The 18,132-nt window shown below is 27.5% G+C and overlaps 3 protein-coding genes and 1 long non-coding RNA gene across 4 annotated transcripts; 1 reads left to right on the top strand and 3 right to left on the bottom strand.

Moving 5' to 3' along the window:
• Window positions 1-356: 356 nt before the first annotated feature.
• Window positions 357-1,583, bottom strand: LOC130894107 (uncharacterized). Its single transcript, XR_009059289.1, has 2 exons — window positions 1,397-1,583; window positions 357-1,250 (listed from the first exon to the last, which is right to left on the bottom strand). It is a non-coding gene; the product is annotated as an uncharacterized LOC130894107 (long non-coding RNA).
• Window positions 1,584-1,992: 409 nt separating this feature from the next.
• Window positions 1,993-5,629, bottom strand: LOC130894105 (uncharacterized). The gene is made up of 3 exons (XM_057800694.1): window positions 5,377-5,629; window positions 2,524-2,655; window positions 1,993-2,467 (listed from the first exon to the last, which is right to left on the bottom strand). Exons 1-3 carry the CDS (start codon window positions 5,423-5,425, stop codon window positions 2,256-2,258), a joined length of 393 nt encoding a protein of 130 aa, XP_057656677.1. The 5' UTR covers window positions 5,426-5,629; the 3' UTR covers window positions 1,993-2,255.
• An 864-nt stretch (window positions 5,630-6,493) lies between these two features.
• On the bottom strand, window positions 6,494-9,772 carry LOC130894104 (uncharacterized). Its single transcript, XM_057800693.1, has 3 exons — window positions 9,249-9,772; window positions 7,662-7,796; window positions 6,494-6,890 (listed from the first exon to the last, which is right to left on the bottom strand). The coding sequence occupies exons 1-3, from the start codon at window positions 9,295-9,297 to the stop codon at window positions 6,676-6,678; spliced, it is 399 nt and encodes a 132-aa protein (XP_057656676.1). The 5' UTR covers window positions 9,298-9,772; the 3' UTR covers window positions 6,494-6,675.
• Window positions 9,773-11,171: 1,399 nt separating this feature from the next.
• On the top strand, window positions 11,172-13,551 carry LOC130894103 (uncharacterized). The gene is made up of 3 exons (XM_057800692.1): window positions 11,172-11,331; window positions 12,408-12,560; window positions 12,633-13,551. The coding sequence occupies exons 1-3, from the start codon at window positions 11,283-11,285 to the stop codon at window positions 12,863-12,865; spliced, it is 435 nt and encodes a 144-aa protein (XP_057656675.1). The 5' UTR covers window positions 11,172-11,282; the 3' UTR covers window positions 12,866-13,551.
• Window positions 13,552-18,132: the final 4,581 nt, after the last annotated feature.

Genomic DNA, 18,132 nt, shown 5'->3' with positions numbered 1-18,132 from the left:
TTCGATCATAGCGACATCTCTCGTACTCGCTCCGTACCAAGAAAAAAGATTTCTATAATAAAAGATTTGAGGTTATTATCCAGGTTATTTTCGCGAGAAATTTGAAAATAACTCGAGTAATTTTAAATGCTCGAAGTTTAGCAAAATACTTTCATTTTGCTAACATTTCAAATTCAAATATTGTTGTTTACAAGAAAATATAAATACCAGAAATTAAAATGTTGTTTAAATGAAGTATTTTGTAAAATATTTTGGTTTCATTTACAATTTATGTGACAACCAGGTCCCACCATCTAAATTTCACAATTAAATGGTTTATATAAGATATAGGTAGATGGAATATTGAAACACGGAATGATATTATAATTTTTATTTTGTCTTTGACATTTTATAACTATATCCACAAACAAAAATTTTTCCTTCACACTTTAGCAGGCTTAGGACTGTCAACAGTGAGATGTTGGAGTGTTTAAAAAACGTTTCTGTTTGTACATGGTACATATGATGGTATATAAAAAAACTGATTTTATAACCATGGATAATTAATGATTACCGTTGTCTTTCTTGCAGCTTTCCTTATATTTAACATATGCTATATTTATAACAACATCATAGTCTTTATATTGTTGATCTTTGCCCTTCAAAATTTTATTAATAATACCTATTTAATGAAAAATGCATATGTGAAAACTAATAATTACAAACATATTTGTATAATCCTTATGATCTCAGCAAAATATTGAGGAAACTTCCTCCAAACGAAATATTTGTTTCTTTATGCCTAATGGATTGATTAATTGGAGCAATCTTTCGAAAATTTTATCGGAAAACCTTTTTAAAATATCACAAAATTTTGCTGAAGGCTCATATAAAACATTTTTTATGTTCCCTAGAATATATTAATGAATTGGCCTTAATTAATTCGTTTGACAATATTATATTTTTACTCAACTGGCATTTGAGACTTTTAAATTATTTCTTCGCTACGGAACCTGCCACATAAGGAGTGACAAGACTTTTCTCTATGATTCATAAGAAGTTTATTGTCACAGTAAATATAAGTACTTACCAGGTAAATGTAGAGTTGGCACTGAAAGTTTTTTTGTCTGCCATTGGGGTTTCTACAAATTGGTTCAAAATTAATATCACACATTCTATGTGATGATAATACTGTATCTGCTGTATAACTTGGGGTTATTTATTCTTTGCAACCAAATTCTGCACATGTCTTCATTCCTAGGAATGAATGTCTATAAAAAAGTAAAATAAGGATAAAATCATTCAACATATTTCAACAAATTAATGAAGTTAGGAAGATAAGAGTTATTCTCGTTTAGACATGAATTTATATGATTTAAATATTTTTTAGTTGATAAATAGTAAATATTACTCTCACCTTTTCGCTTGCTAATCCGTGCATCTTGGTACACAGCAGGCCTTTACTCGCTTACTTATATTGGTAAGTAAACACGACAGCACAATTCGCAACAAATAATAACTTTTGAATGGACAAAAATGCAAATAGCTAATAAACAAACAATATCTAACACCTTTGCAAGATGGACGTCGTTCATTCAATAATCTTGGTTGTTTCTCGATGACGGTTGCAACTTAGTTTTAGAATCCAGACTGACAAATATTCAAAAATAAAACACCAAAAAGTAAGCTTTTAGATGTGAGCCAGTAACAGAGATGGCGTTGAAAATCGTCCTGAACTTCTATTCCAGTGCACAGGCCATGGTTATATCGTTCTGTTGTTGTAAATGTATATCATATCATGACTAATCTTTAGTTTTTATTACTAAATAAACTATCAGAGTAGAGTAAAGAGTTATGCAATTAGCAACATTAATGTTAAGTAGAAAAAATTTAAAAAAAATGAGATGACCTCATCGTTCAGAAATAACGTAAACATGAGAGCATATAGAGGTGGGACCTTTCGTTTCCAGCTCTACCGGTTAAAAAATGAATGTTTAAAAAAAAAAGAAAGAGATGGATTTATTGTTTATTTAAGTAAATTTATAAATTACCAACGTCATAAACTTCACAAAAAAGTAGAACAAGAAATATTTATTTAAATATACAAAATTAAAACAAGCGTTACACAAACTACATTGAGGTACTAATACTTGTACATTATGACATTTTATTACTGACAAATTCCAAATTTAAAAGTACCATTCACAAATTTAAATTTTTGACACGTATATTTCAAACTTATTTTTTTAACACGACACGTGAGGAAGATTAAATATTTACAACAAGTATTTTTGGCCCAAAAAGGCTAAAAAGATTCCAACTACAGCCGTTAAACTAAATTTGACAGTCGCTGCGGAGTTACATAAATCCGTTTTACAAACTGTACATTTAATATCGGTAGCTCCAGGTATAGTGGGGCAATTGTTATCATTTCCGGTTTTAGGTACAGTTACACATTTTCTTTGTACGCCTTCCTTACCATCCTTATCTGAAATATAATTAATTATTATAACAATTTAATTATTTTGACTTAAATAAAATTACCTTTGAATACGACTTTTTGACAAACTGCTTCTAGACTTTGATCGGCAACTTTACCACATGTAAATTTGTCCCATAATTTCATTTCTTTTTTGCAGGTTTCGGTATCGCAAGTATAACAATCTAAAGCACTCACTATAACAAAATTAATCATCAAAATAACAATATCTCGTTCCTTATTCGCCATCTCTATATCACTTCTTCTTTTTTTATACAATCAGTTGTATTGAATGCCAGATAAATTAGATTTTAAAATTATTCAATTCAATAATAAATAATCATCCCCTGTATGAAATGAATGAAATATGATTATTTGTCTCTTAATAAATTGTAATAATAATAATTCAATCGCAAGAAATATACCGTTCTTAATTCGCCACCTCTATATTTCTTCCTCTTTTTTATAAAATCAGTTGTATAGAATATCAGATAAATTATAATTTAGTAATCATTTAATTTATAAACGTTATTAGTAAATTATCCCCTATATAAAGTGAATGGAGAATAAATATTTGTCTATTGATCAATTTTACTATAAAAACAGAAATATGAGGGTCATTAACCGTGCCTAGTTTGTCCCCAATTCGCATGGGAAAGTACGTAAACTACTCCCAACCCAAGTTTCGGACTTCTTGGCGCCAGGATGCACATTTGAGCAGATTTTATTGATTTCTAGCAGGGGAGAGTTTCCCTTGTTGTTCTATTTTGTTTTTTTCAGTAAATTAAAACAAAATTAATTAGATTTGATAAAGAAAATGTCAATTGTAATGTTTATAAAAATAAAAAAGTTTCACATTGAATTGAATATATGTTATACAGTCAAAATTAACAATTTATCAATACTACGAGTATTTGAAACGTTTTAATATTAATCAGACATTATCAACAACGTCCTATTAATTAATAAAAAGTAAACAATACATCAAGTTTTATAATTTATTGTGATGTTTGTCTGCAAAATTTGATAGGTTGCTTTATTAATAAATTCAAGGTTACATTTTCTAATATCGTTAGAGTTCTCTGAAGTTGACCTTGAATTATTTTAAAGCACGATGGAAATCGAGGAATGTACAGTCTCTTGTAAAAATTTGATGAAATTTTAAAATGACAAAGAATGCACTTTAAAAACAATTTATTTAATATTAATTACGTTCACTACAGTTAACATTGACTTTAATGGATTCTTAATAGTTTAAATGTAAATTTATCTATAAAAATAAAACATAACCACATCGTTAACTTATAGATTTCACTGTTGACTGTATTCTCTTACGTCGCATTCGTCCTCAAACTATCGCAATGTGAATTGACTGTTAATTTGATAATGAAAAAACGACATTCAAAACGTGAATATTAAATACTTGTTCTTTTAAATTTTAAGTTACAAACTTTTTACAGTTACTAAGGCTGCTGTCTGCTTATACCAAATGCCACTATTTTTAAATTCTGTGGTAAAAAATTATATCGGGGTACAGTGGCGTGCATATTTTTTTTCATATTAGAAATTCTAGAACTGAAAAAATATCCATCGTCAAAACAATGGGAAAGTTAAGGAATTTCATATGTCTCAACCTCTGTCTGTTTTTTCGATCACACAGTATGTATAACAATTTTTTTATGATCATTCAATGATTAAATAAAATTAATAAGTGCTAATTATTGAAAATACGTATATAATAATTTATGGCACTGTTTCTAAAATCTTTCCACCTCTAACATCCATAATACCGGAACCAACCATTTTGTTTTTAAAAATTAATATTTTTGGTAAGCACTACAAAAGCAGACTTCTTTTAATGAATTCTAGTAATTTTATATTTATAATTACGGTTTTAATCGATTCGATACCAATAAATATCGATACTTGACCAGTATCGAGTAAGTATCGATACCTCAATGATATCGTTTTAACCCTAGGTTGGTTATCTTTCTTCTTCTTTTTTATACGAGTATAATTGTAGAATTTATGGTAAAATAGCCAGTTTATTATTTTCGCTTCAGGTATTTTTATTGTTTTTAATTGTTAATTGTACATCCAATATCGTAACTTCATAGCACTAAATTTTACTGTAGATTCAAAAAACTAAGCACTGAATAAAATGGAATGTTTTTTTTATTGAAGAATTGAAATAGTAGCCAGATATCTTAAAAATAATTGAAAAAAAAACACTAAATGAAGTGAATTAACACAGAGAGCGGTTAGCTTTAAACAAAATGGCGGTCTGAAGTTGACAGATTTTCATATAGACTTTAAATTGTAAATGTAAAATGCTTTCGGTATTAAAATATTGATATAGGAAGAAAAAAGAGTTATGTGATTTGCAACTCAAGTCGACGATATGTATATATTAATATTAAAGTTTTCGCTTAATTGAATGTTTCGGTTACACCTGCACGCCAATGCATATGTTGAAAGAGGAACAAATAGTTTAGAGATGGGTACGTTATTCAATACGATGTAGTAACGTGTCAAGGACAAGGAACCGCCTTTAATTAATTTAAAAAAGGACCCAGAACTTTTTCAATTAATAAGTGTTGAAGCCATTATTAAAAATAAACGTTTCACAACTTATTTTTAATAATAACCTAATTGTTAGATATTTCGACATAATACAAATAAAAAATGACCTTAAAAATATCCGTTATGGTAGAGAGTTATTAGCGCAATTATAAATCTACGACGAATTTTGAATTTTCATGTGAAAAGTATAAAATTCTATTGATATTCATAAATAAATTTGAAACCTATCGCTTAACTTTTCTGGCATAAACTTTCAAGAATGTACATTCTAAATTTATCGTCGCTATTATTGAATCGAATTAATTATTAGAATTATATTAAAATAATTAACTTACCAGCGTTAAAAACTGCAAAACACGCAAACAAAATTACTAATTTCGCCATTTTATATATATATTTTGTTTAGTATAAGTAAAACAACGTTATTCTAAATATGGAATGGACTGAACTGTAGTTTAGAATATGGACGTTTAGTGGAGGCGATACAAAAATATAAAACCGGTTAAACTCAATGGAAAACAACGACGAGATTTGAGAACCGCCTTTGGTGGGGGACGCTTAGTGCGCAGTGAATGTTAAACAGACGAGGCCAAGCGTCGAGAAGAATAATAGTTTTGACAACACATTTTTAATTAGTAGATTAAATTTATTCCATATTCTTCTATTTATGAAAACAATTATAATTCTTTTAAACAAATATGATTCATTGAGAGTTTTTTTTATTAAACATCGATTGCATTATATGAAATGTGAGTCATTATAAATTTCGACTTGACCTCATTGAAATTTGACAACTACGCATCTACGTACGTAAAATATACGGCGTGAAGTAAAAATATCTGAGGAATTGTTTAAAATTCATAAAATTAGTTGCTTAGTAATTGTATCATTAAGAACATAGTTATTTATTATTAATTGCTTGTTTATCACAATGAGTCATACATCAAAAAGTATTTTTATTTCAAAGGTTAGATTATGATGTTTATATATACAAAATATTCCATTCTACGAATGTTTTTATAGTTATAATCGCAATTTATTCATATATACAGTGTGGAGCTATTATTTTGTTTTCGACAACGTTGAAATCGGTAATTTTTTTGTCGTTAAAACATACATTCCAATAAACAGGGTCGTACTCATGATTTTTAATGAAGTATAAATTTATATTTAATAACTGAAAATATTTTGTGAAGTTTTGGTCATTTTAGTGGCGATAGGTAAAACTAAGGATCAAAAAAACACAATATTTTCGATGATTTATTTATTAATAATGATAACGTACAAAAATCCACACAAAAAGAGAAAAAAGGTGTGAAATTATAACTTGTATTTGATTTTAATTATGTTGTAATAAAATTTGAGTTGTGGTCTTTCAAAGAAAATCCAACAGCGTAAGTTCTGGTCATTTAAATGGCAATAGGTAAATCCAAGGATCAAAGAAACGCAATATTTTCGATAATTCATTTATTAATAACGAAATTGTACAAAAATTTATATAAAACGAAATAAAAATTGTGAAATTAGAATCTCTTCAACTGAATACGAATTTTTAGAATCGGAATTTGAAACATCTCGTTTAGTTGACACTTTAAAGGTATTATTGTTATAGTTTGAATTGAAAACAAATGAATTTACAAGTATTTTGGTAAAATAACTGCCAAAACAACAGAAACAAATGTCATAAAACTGTATTTTATTGTCGTGGCTGAATTACATAAGTCAGTTTGACAAACCGGGCATTCGCTAGGTTCTCCCATTGAAGTTGGACAGTTGAAAGACAATTTACCATTTTTCTTTTCGGCCAAGACGCATTTTTTCTGTACTGCGTCTTTGTAAGTTACCCTATCTGGAAATAAATGAGTTTAAGTACGTATTAAATACGTACAAATGAAATGAAAATATGTTCGATTGTTATTTATTGAAATATTTCGAAAAATAAAAACACTAATTCATTATTATATATTTCACGTAAATAATTAAGAACTTGACAACGTTGCAACTATTCTATGTGTACATCAGTATTGGCGGAAACAAAAAAAATTCAAACAATCGATTGTCATTGGTTTAACTATGAAACAATAATATAACAAACTGAATTTATTTGAATGCGACGTTGTCGAGGTTAATTCTAATTCGGTGAATATTGGAAATAAATAATTTTGATGAGATTTTTGAAATAATAAATTTTTATCATTACAAAATATAATAAGTTACTTTTTTTTAAAGTATTCACATAGAGAAATTATTATTGAATTTTCCTTTTTAAAACATTTTTGTACGAGAAAAAATAACCCAAAAAAAAACATTTTTTTAATCATCAATCTCGGTAATTTTAAGGTTAGGTTAAAATAATAACTTATCTATATTGTAGATTTTCCACTTGATTTATATCAATTCTCATTTCTATGTGTCAAATTTATAAACAAACTACTGCTATGTATCTTGGAGAAAGATATGCTAAAGCCGGTCCTGATCAATCATGACATAATTCAAATATTTAAAAGCGTATAATTCATATATCGTCTCATTAATTAAACTAAATACTGTCATAATACTGGAACATCAACATCAGTTTTATAAATTGACATCAACTGTCGTTTACTAAACGGAAACTTACCTTTGTATTTAATTGTTGCGCACGCGTGTTCGGTAAATGGAGGTACGTTCGATTGAGCGTTGCCGCAATTAATTTTTTCCCATGATGACGGTGATCCTTGACAGTTGTCACATTTGTAACACTGAAGAGCCGAAGCTGTTATAAAAAATGAAATAAATATACTAAAAATGCAATTTATCATTACATAAATATACTTTTTATTATTGCAAATCGAAAGTTTTAAAGTTTCTAACCTCACTATTTAACAGAATGCTCAAAATCAGTAAAAATTCATATCAAAAAGAATTATCCACCTGACTATATTTCTAAAAATAATTTTTTTTAAGAAATAAACGTTTTTGCATCAGAAGTAAAAGTCTTCTGACCGGAATCGAGGTTATTGAACTCGATCTAGTTGAATTGTCAGTTAAGAAAATATCCACCTGATGTGTTTAACCTTATTTTTATGAAACGGTCGCTTTAATCCGAGCTAATCGAAATTAAGTGCATTAAATGGAATAATTTCACGTTATCTAGAGAGTTCACTAAGCAAGTTTTATTATGTATATCCTAATTTGTCGTAATTTAAAAAAAGAAGAAACAAGAAGAATTCAATAATATGAAGTTAGATAATTAATTGCGTTTAATTTCATATTATCTACAGATATTACCAAAAAGTTTTATCAGGTACAAGACGAGGTTAAAAGAAGAAGAATTTAATGTTATGAAGTTAGACAATCAACAATGTTTATCTCATAGTTCGAAAGGTGTGAGAAAGAGATAAAACACATGAATTGGTGGTTTGAAATGTGTAAGATAGAGACAAAACATATGAATTTAATAATACCATTTTAAATTAATAATAACATAAATTTAAAAATATTTTGAAAGTTGTAAATACTAGAAAAAACGTACGAATTTATTGATAAAATAGTTTTGTATGCTTGAAGACTAAATCGAACACGTAGAATTTTGCGTTCTCAATCATCGTCTAAAAATAGATGTCATTGGGTTTTACGAGAAAAAAATACTTCAATTATTTTCATATTTTATAATAACTAAATATAAAAATAAAACTATATTTTAAATTAAAATATATACAGGATGTCTCGCTTAAAAACGACAGATAAAGCAGATACCTATAAGGGAGCCAAAATATGACGATTGGGGGGAAGTTTACCTCTATACCAAGTGGCATCCCTGAGGAGTTATATGGCCTCAAATTAGAGCCAAAATTTCAAAAAAAAATAATTTCTTTGTTAACAGGATTTAATTAAAGGTAAGTAGAAGGCGATTGAACCATTCTGGGAGGTTAATTTAGGGTGATTTAACATCAAAATCAAAACAAACAATCAAAATCAAAAGGTAAATTGCCATCTTATGCGGGACACCTCGTATATTAAGAGAGTCAATTTTTTTTAGAAATTAAATCGAATTAAACAAAAATAGGTAAATTTATTGTGTTTTTTTACTAAATATAGTTGTAGGTACAGAGGGATTCTAAACAATTTAAAACTAAAACCCTATTACGGAAATATTTTAAAATTTCGAACTATTAGTATTAAAAATATAATAGTATAAATAGTTTATTGAAAAAAAAACACTTACCAGCTTCAAAAAGTGCCAAACACGCAAAAATTATCACAAATTTAGTCATTTTTCGTTTATACAAAAATTCAATCAACTGCGCTTTCGAGCTTTTGAATTGAATTGACCGAGAACAGCTTCTTCACACGAAACGAATCTATTTTAAAAAGTTGGTAGCAGTAGGTCACGTGACGTAACTCAATGATGGAATAGATATTTTCGCTCGACCATCAAGGTGTGGCATCCATTTGTAATATTACTTTATATTTTTAAAAGAATATGTTCATTTTATATTATCAAAAAAAACATATTTGTTATAAAAAAATGTATATTTCTATGAGGATTCGACTAATTTATTTCTAAAATACAATATAACACGTATATATCCACTTTAAATTTATTTTTTTTTACTATTAGGTAGTAGAAAGTAACAAAAAATATTCTGTTTATTGATACAATAGTTTTCGTTTAAATTTTGTTTAAAAAAACCCTTTCACGTTGCCAAATTCTCTTCAACATTATTGTAAACAACGGTTTGAATTTAATTATTAAATTATATTGAAACTAATTATTTATATTTATTATTGACGATGATGTCATTTATGTATATTCATGGAAACATTTTAGAACTAAATTTACAACCAGATTCGTAATAACTATTAATAAACTGGAAGGTGAACTCGTCAAGGTCTCAAAATAATGACAAAAGTTAGTACAAGAATGTTAATAAGACAACAAAAATTCAATTTTTTACAAAAAAACGTAAATAGTTTACTCAAAATTAGTAAATAGAATGACTAATTGTTCACAGAATTGTTGATTCATAAATAGACAGTTATAACACTTGAAAACTATGAGTAGATGATTCATTATACAAGTTGTAGTATGATTGGTTGCCTATTTCTAGTATACAACTAGTTCATCTAATAAAAAACAATTTTCTGCATATTTTATCTATTACATACAATACTTTTTATATATAATACGATATTTCATCAACTCTATTATAGAGACATTCCAAGTATTCGATATTCCAATACATCGTAGGTCAGATATCGGATCGTTATGAAATATTACGATTTGGCAACTTTAAATAACTGATTCATATATAATTATAAACAAGTGATTCAGTCAACTTCCTCTGTCAGCATTTTTTATCGTTCAACAGTCATAATCTAATCCATTCAATGACAATCTTCATATCATAAAACCGCATAGTTTCGAAGCAACCCCACATCCAGCATTGCCAGATTTACAATCATATTTAATATAATTTCTAGATAGTTCACTTATAAATTGAAATCTTTGCTAATAAATATGATTGTGACAATGAATGTCTATTGTCGTCTTTAAGTTTGTTTTTTGAATCACAATATGAGTTTAATATTTCAAAAGAAATTCATAATTTTCAATTAATAATTAATTTCCTGATGATGAATATAGTTAGTCGAAAGCTTGGAATACATCATATGAGAATTGACCCAAATCAACCCAAAATAAGTCGGAAATGAAGAATAAAATTTTTCGATATCTCGCTTCGTTATCGAGATATCGCTAGTTTATTTCAAATAAACCTAACCTAACCTAAAAATAATATGAAATAATAACTGACAATATCGTTTCAGAAATCTGTTCTTTTCAATAAATTAATCGATTATTAGGGTAAATTATGTAAAAAAATAAATGAAAAACCTTTTGTTTGTGAAATTACAAGACTCGTGTTGAATTTAAAGCGATAAAATCTTCATTCTATCGACGAGGTATTAATCGCCATCTGCTTTATAAAGTGAATTTCGAATTAGCGATTGGTAGTGACCTCAAGAGAAAATTTGATTCTTCATTTTCCTTTTATTTTGACCTAATTAATTTATATCAATTATCAGATTGCGAAAATTTTTTTTTTCATATAAGTAGCAATTTGACTTTATATTTACTTTAAATATTATACGTCTGGCAACAGTGTTAGTGGAAACTAGCAGAAGAGTGCTGAAATTTCAGTTGGCGCAATAGCAAGCGTTGTGTTAATATTAAAGTCTATACGTTAAAAGAGAAAATATGGCTTCCATTTTATCCAGTGTTATTATTCTTTTCATGGTCACTACAGGTAAGATTTAAATGTCCTAGTGATATTATACAATCATTTTTATTATAATTTATAATATAAGTGTAAAATTCATGATTATCGTAATGTGTAGGTTCTTATTTATATTTGTATATAGAATGATTCGTAATTTTAAGACGTATAAATTTAGTTCATACAGTCAAAATTAAAAATTGCTATTAAAATAACAAATTAAAATACTTGTTGAAATACGATGAACTGGTACATGCGGAAAATTAATAGTAAATTAAAATTAAACTAAGAGTTCTTCAACTTTTAACTTCTTAGTTTAATTCGTTTATTTTGTGAGATTTATGTTTCTAAATGTTCTTGATTTTAGGTCTCTTCTATTTTAAAATTAGTTCTTTTAATAGTTTTTGATAGATAGATAAATTTTACGAACATAAACATATCAAAAGATCTAAGGAATTAAAGAAATTTTGTGAGGTTATGAGCACAGAATATGTAAGTTTCTATTGGTGGTATTGTTTTGTTTACAACATCCTTGTTGTTAAATATCAAAAAAAGGTGAAAACATTGTCTGGAAGTCAGAAATATCCTCTAGATAGACACTGTCAGGAGCTTTCCACATGTTTTGTATATCAAAAAGGACCCATACATCGGGATTTCTATTGGTTTGCGAGTAATTCATAATTATCCTCAATTTACTGCATAAAATTTCAATTTAGTTTTAATTTTGGTTGCATCTACGTAAAAAACAGGCATTTAGAATACAAAATCAGTATTTGATAAAAAAAATTTAACCTTATTGTGTTTTTATTTTCATAGTTCATATTTTGAAAGTTGAATTTTTCCTAGTGATACATACTTTTATCTATTTGAACTTAATATAACCAAAATAATAAAATTTACATTCACATGTTATAAAAATCAAGTTGAAACCTAATATTAATCACTTATTCATCACTTATGAATGAAAGTTTACATTTACCAATTGCAAATTTGCTGACTAGTATTTTTTTTTATTAAGAACCTCGCTTGGTTTATTTATTTATCCTGGTGTGTACATGGTAACCTATTTATTTTATTACTTGGTCTTAAAATGTTTCCATTTCCAGCTCATGGATTGAAATGTTATAGTTGCAATTCAAAAGATAGTGTTTCTTGTAAATGGGGTTTGGCTTCTTTTACTTACAATACAGAAGAGTGTACTAGTGTTGGTATATTCGATTCGCTCATATCGCCAAAATGTTACAAAATCACCGCTCAAAGTGAGTTCTTTTTTTTTAGATATAAAATCAGTAATAAACATTTTGTTTGTTATTTACTAAAAATTTTTCTAGATAAAGAAGGTTCTGAATATATCGCGAGAGGTTGTCTTCCGCCTGGTACCTTCGGCTGTGGCCAAATGGCCAAACTTGTCGGTTGGGTGTCATATGCTAGCGACAACTCCGACAACTCTCTCAACAATTTGAGTTGCGAAACCTGCGAAACCGACAAATGCAATTCGGCCACCAAATTAACAGGATTCGCACTCATTGGATTAATACTGTCATCGATCGCTTTCCTTTTATAAATATCATTGAAAGATTTTTGAGTAGATGGCTTCATATAACTCGTTTAGATGTAACAAAAAATATATAGTTTTGATAATTATGGTGATACTATATTCAGAAAAATTTTATTTGCTAGGTTTAGATGTTGAGTGGAATTTACACGGTCTTCCCAGTTATTTAAAGCTCATCTAATCTGTATATTTGTATAAACTAAAATCAGTATTCACAAAATAATTTGTTTTCCTTAATTCTCACACAATCTGACAACGTTGTTTGAATGTGATTTATTAGCGTTATTAGTAAATAGTGTAGAGGTGGGTATATACTATTCTGAAGTATCTACCCATACAATGATAAAAACTCGAGTATTTCTAATCCGATCATCTAATATGTCTATGATAATATTTTTGAACAATAAAGGAGATGAATAATCATTTTATCAAAAAAATTTTTAAATCAGGAGAGAATTATTAGAAAAGTAGTAGAGTAAAAAATAACAGTTATCTGATTCTCTCCCACCTTATGACAGGCAGAAGTTGCCGCCCATTCAATATAGCGTGAGTGCAGGTGTTGTAAATTCTACTACTCTAATTTTGACGATCGTTACCAATAAATTTTGGATTTTAATTATATGTAAGTTCGTATTGTATTTTTACATGTGTAGTGCTTTATTTTTTTTAAATAAACATAGATGTGTAGTTTAATATTTTCATATTTCACTCAAATTTTGATGGAAGCTGTGCACGTATTTGAGAAGAATGAGAAAGTGAAATGGAAAAAATAATTGAGATGGCACAAAACAGGTAAAATAGAATATAGAAAGTGAAAAACGTTGAAAAAGATAAATCCAGAGTTGTTACTCATATTTAAACCTCAATAAATACAATTTTTTTTTTTTTTGAGAAAAAATCATAATCTGAGTATTCTAGAAACGCAAAAACTTGTCAATTAGATATTTTTGTCATTTTCTTTTGCGAGATAATTAGTAGTTTATTCGAAATCCATCTGAAATTATGCAACTAGTAGTACACCTAAAGTGAATTGATTAGGCAACCAATTATACTTTTACAATAGACTTGTGCTGTAGAGTGTAGACGACAGTGAGAATATTAACCCACAGCTGTTACTCCTATATAAACATCAATAATTACAAATTTATCAATTTTGTTGAAAAAAAAACAAATTTGAACATTCTAGAAACATATCTAAAGGTCTATTAAAATTCTATATTGGAAGATAATCAAATAAATCATTCGTTATCTGACATTAGGCAACTAGTAGTTCACTTAAAGTGAATTAATTAGGCAACCAATCATACTTTCAATGTATGAAAGTGAAAGTATTCAATATGAAGACAATATAAAAATTATTAATCTACGAATCGGATTGTAGGTCAGTTCTTTAATAAAATTTGAATTCTTATTTCTCACTGTATATAATAGTTAAATTGTTAGTTCTTTGAAAACAATCATCAGTAGTTTTTTTTTGCAATATTTTACACAATAGTCTAAAGTTTTGACACAATCTATCACTTATCTATATTGTCACAAGTTTCAATTCAATCATTTTAATTAGAAATTGTATTGAAACACACAGAAGAGAAGTTATTAAATAGCTGTGCAATCTGGCAACGTTCTATTGAACCCGACAGTTTTATAAGATGCAATTTGCGCGAAACATAAAATTCTAATAAAAATTATTAATAGTTGATGATGATTACTTAAATTGCGAAATATATATAAATAAACTTATGTTTTAGAAGCTATTAATTCATCTATTAAATATATTCCTTTTACAACCAATGTTATGAACGATTAATCAATATACGTGATTCAACTAAACTATGTTGCCAAACTTAACTTTACTACAGATGTTATTATTTGTAATGGAAAGTAATAATTATTTTAATGTTTATATAAAATGATTATATTCAAACATTTATACTGAGAAAAATTTTGTTAGCAAAGGAAAACGCAAAAGCAGTTCCACTAATGACCTAAATTATTTAAATAATTTTTCATTAAACATGAATTTATTATAGACTATTTATTGATTGTGAAAAATAGAGTTCTTTAAACTTAGGTACGTCAAAATTTACTGTTTTAAATACTTTTCTTGATTCTAGAAGAAAAACTCACAGGCTGGCATCACTGCTTATAACAAGCTACTGGTTTGCTTTTAGTTACAGATTTTATTTGAGATCCGTAATTATAAAATGGATAAACATATTTGTATTCTATAACAAAACTTTTAGTAAAAAGTGTATTGGCATATTACAACACAACCACTTTTGAATTAATTGTATTTACTTATAATATATACACAAAATCGATCAGAGAGTCGGAATAATAGACAGGACCAAATTGACATAAAGTAAATGTCAGCTGACAGTTACAGATAATAGATATTGATAACAAGATGGCGGAGAAAATAACAATGAAAATAACGGAATAGCAATGACCTGCATTCTTCAAATAATTCAATAAATATTTTATTATTAACAAGGAATTTTTTACGCTCTATTTATTCGACTGTATAGTCAACCAGGCGATTATTTTTATTCATAAGTTTTCAAATGTATATACGGTGAAACGCTCATACCTCTATTGAGGTTAAATCGATGTTTTTACAATTAGAATTTTTGCAGTTGTGGCTTCTAAAAATAGTATAATCAATCTTTAATCTCATGTTTTTGCTATTGGAACTAATCAGATTCTTTTCGCGGTAAAAACCTGTTACACAGATGAGTCATGGAACTGAACAAATCATTATAAACTAATAACCTAATTAATAGTTTTAAATTATAATCGAGGAAAATATAGATTTCATATATATTTATCTTGTATCAAATGAGGATATAATATGGGAAAAGTAATAAATCTAATGAATAAATAATTATAACATTTATATTATATTTAACTCCTACAACATATGCAACACACATATCATCTCAAGAAATGTATCATTTCATCGACTTTCTCTTATTAATTGTATGCCATATGTTAACTTCATTACACAGGATGTCTCGGTAGTGTATTTCATATCGTTAAACTCATTAAAAGAATAAAAAGACGCCACTGTTGAACAAATTGAAAACCTAACCGCACAATTAATGCATATTATATATTTATGTACTTTCACTAATGGATGCTTTCACTATGAATAGGTATGCATTTTGCGTGCTTCGACAAAAAATTTTATTCTCAACGATGCAAAAAAATATATATTTCACGATTATTTTTTATTATAATTACAGTTATTTGAAATGAAATCGGAGAAGCGTATATACTACGACGTATACAAGTCGAATTTATATATATATATATATATATATATATATATATATATATATATATATATATATATATTCTTTTAATAATATAATTGCATATATTCTTGTAAAAGATTTTATTTTATAACCACAAAAAAATTAACGTACAGAAAGTGAATATATATCGGATTAATATTAAAATTGAGTTAGATTTGGCAACATCGCGCGTCGCTTCACTTTTATATTTTGACAGTTCTTCTAACTGTAAATTTCGTTTCGTGTACTAACTCTCTAGTACGTCAGCTACATATTCGAAAGGATTGAATCAAAATTTCTGACAACTAGAAATAATCGTTATGACTGATATTCCAAAGGTCGATCTTCTACGAATTGATAATCAAAACAGAAAATGAACTTCTTTAATTGTTTATATTTTATATATATGGTAAAAATCGACATATTTAGTAAAACCCTTAAAAAAAACGATATACTGGGTGTATGAGTTACAAAATTCGAAATTAAAATGCTGGCTTACTACTGGAAACGTGATTTTTGGAAGGATGACATATTGATGTAGCTCATAAAAGTGATTTGTTTTATTTCTTGGCTATATGTCTTAAGTAGAAGATTTCTAAACAGGTTTCGGTAAATATATTACCATCATCAAGAATATCGATCTTTTATTTGATTTCTAGTGAAAGAAGAAGATAGTATTGAAAAAATATGTGTTGGGTAAATCGTAGATTGAGTCACGTGATCTAATACCTTCACCGTTTCTACTGTTTCATACACAAAAATCTTTATTTTATCAAAATTTCTTTTTTTGAACACCCTGTATATACAAAACAGATGTTTATTTTCTATCAAAATCATTAACATAATGTCGTTTTGTTCAGGTTCACACTTTCATTTTACTTTTGACGTGATTTCGTTAAACACAGGTGAAAGTTCAAGATCAAGGTCACTAAACTCAATTCGAATGCCATGGTATTTATTTTGGAACTTTTTTCTCTGAAAACAAAATCAGCACGAGTAATTTTTTTCACATTAACTAATGTTTGTAAGTTTTAAAAATAATACTTAGTAAAATTTTTCACATTCTTACACAGAACTGGAAAGTTTAACCGACAAAGCTGGCTAGCAGCTGTGTTAGACAATGTTGTCAATTCTCACTTGAATTTATCACTAAACTGGTTTTTAAAATGTTATCAATTAAGAATTATTATTTAAAGTTTTAGTAATTAATATGTTCATAATTTATATTTTTGAATCAAGTGGTAAAAAACTTGAATCGTTTTTTTTTCTAAACAAGATCCGTTTTAGTATGAATTCAAGGTAAACTTGAACTGCCCCAATCAACCCCAAAAGGTGTGGTTTCAAGTGGGTCTTCCGGTGAAAGGCTATTTACCATAAACTTTGTCATAATACTAATTGTACTAGCAACAGAAGTTGATTCTTTAAGGTAAACCACTTTTCGTATGCAACAACTTGAGAAAATAAATATAAAATGAAAAAATGAAACATTATGTACATATCCTACGTGTATATGTTGCAGATTGTTGTTTGATTTCCATTTCGTTTTGATATCATTAAATTTGAATTTAATGCGACCTTGAATATAATTTCAAGAAACGGTTTTATTCACTTGAAGCGATTCCCGCCTTTTTTCGTTTATTGCAGTGTTTCTTAAAATGGCACACCAGCAAAAGTTCGAGCAGACGACATACTTTTTCTTTAGGCAGGTTCAACGAACACCAGTTTCATTTTTGAAATTATGTAACTGCTCCGAATTGAATATAAAAGCAATAAATCGTATTAATCATTCGGGAGTTGTTATAAAATAGATTAATTTATAGATTACCGATGTTAGAGATGGGAAGTGTTATATAACTTCCATAAAGTGCTATTTTAAAGCAATTTATATAACTATACATATAACTGACATTTAAGATTTTTCCTTATGAATTAATTTTTATACAAAATAATTTTTTTACATTAGTACATGATGCAATAGAG

The sequence above is a fragment of the Diorhabda carinulata genome, chromosome 5 (assembly GCF_026250575.1).
Source record: "Diorhabda carinulata isolate Delta chromosome 5, icDioCari1.1, whole genome shotgun sequence".
Taxonomy (NCBI): domain Eukaryota; kingdom Metazoa; phylum Arthropoda; class Insecta; order Coleoptera; family Chrysomelidae; genus Diorhabda; species Diorhabda carinulata.
Note: the sequence above shows the minus strand (reverse complement) of the source record. Positions and strands in the feature narration are given on the sequence as shown.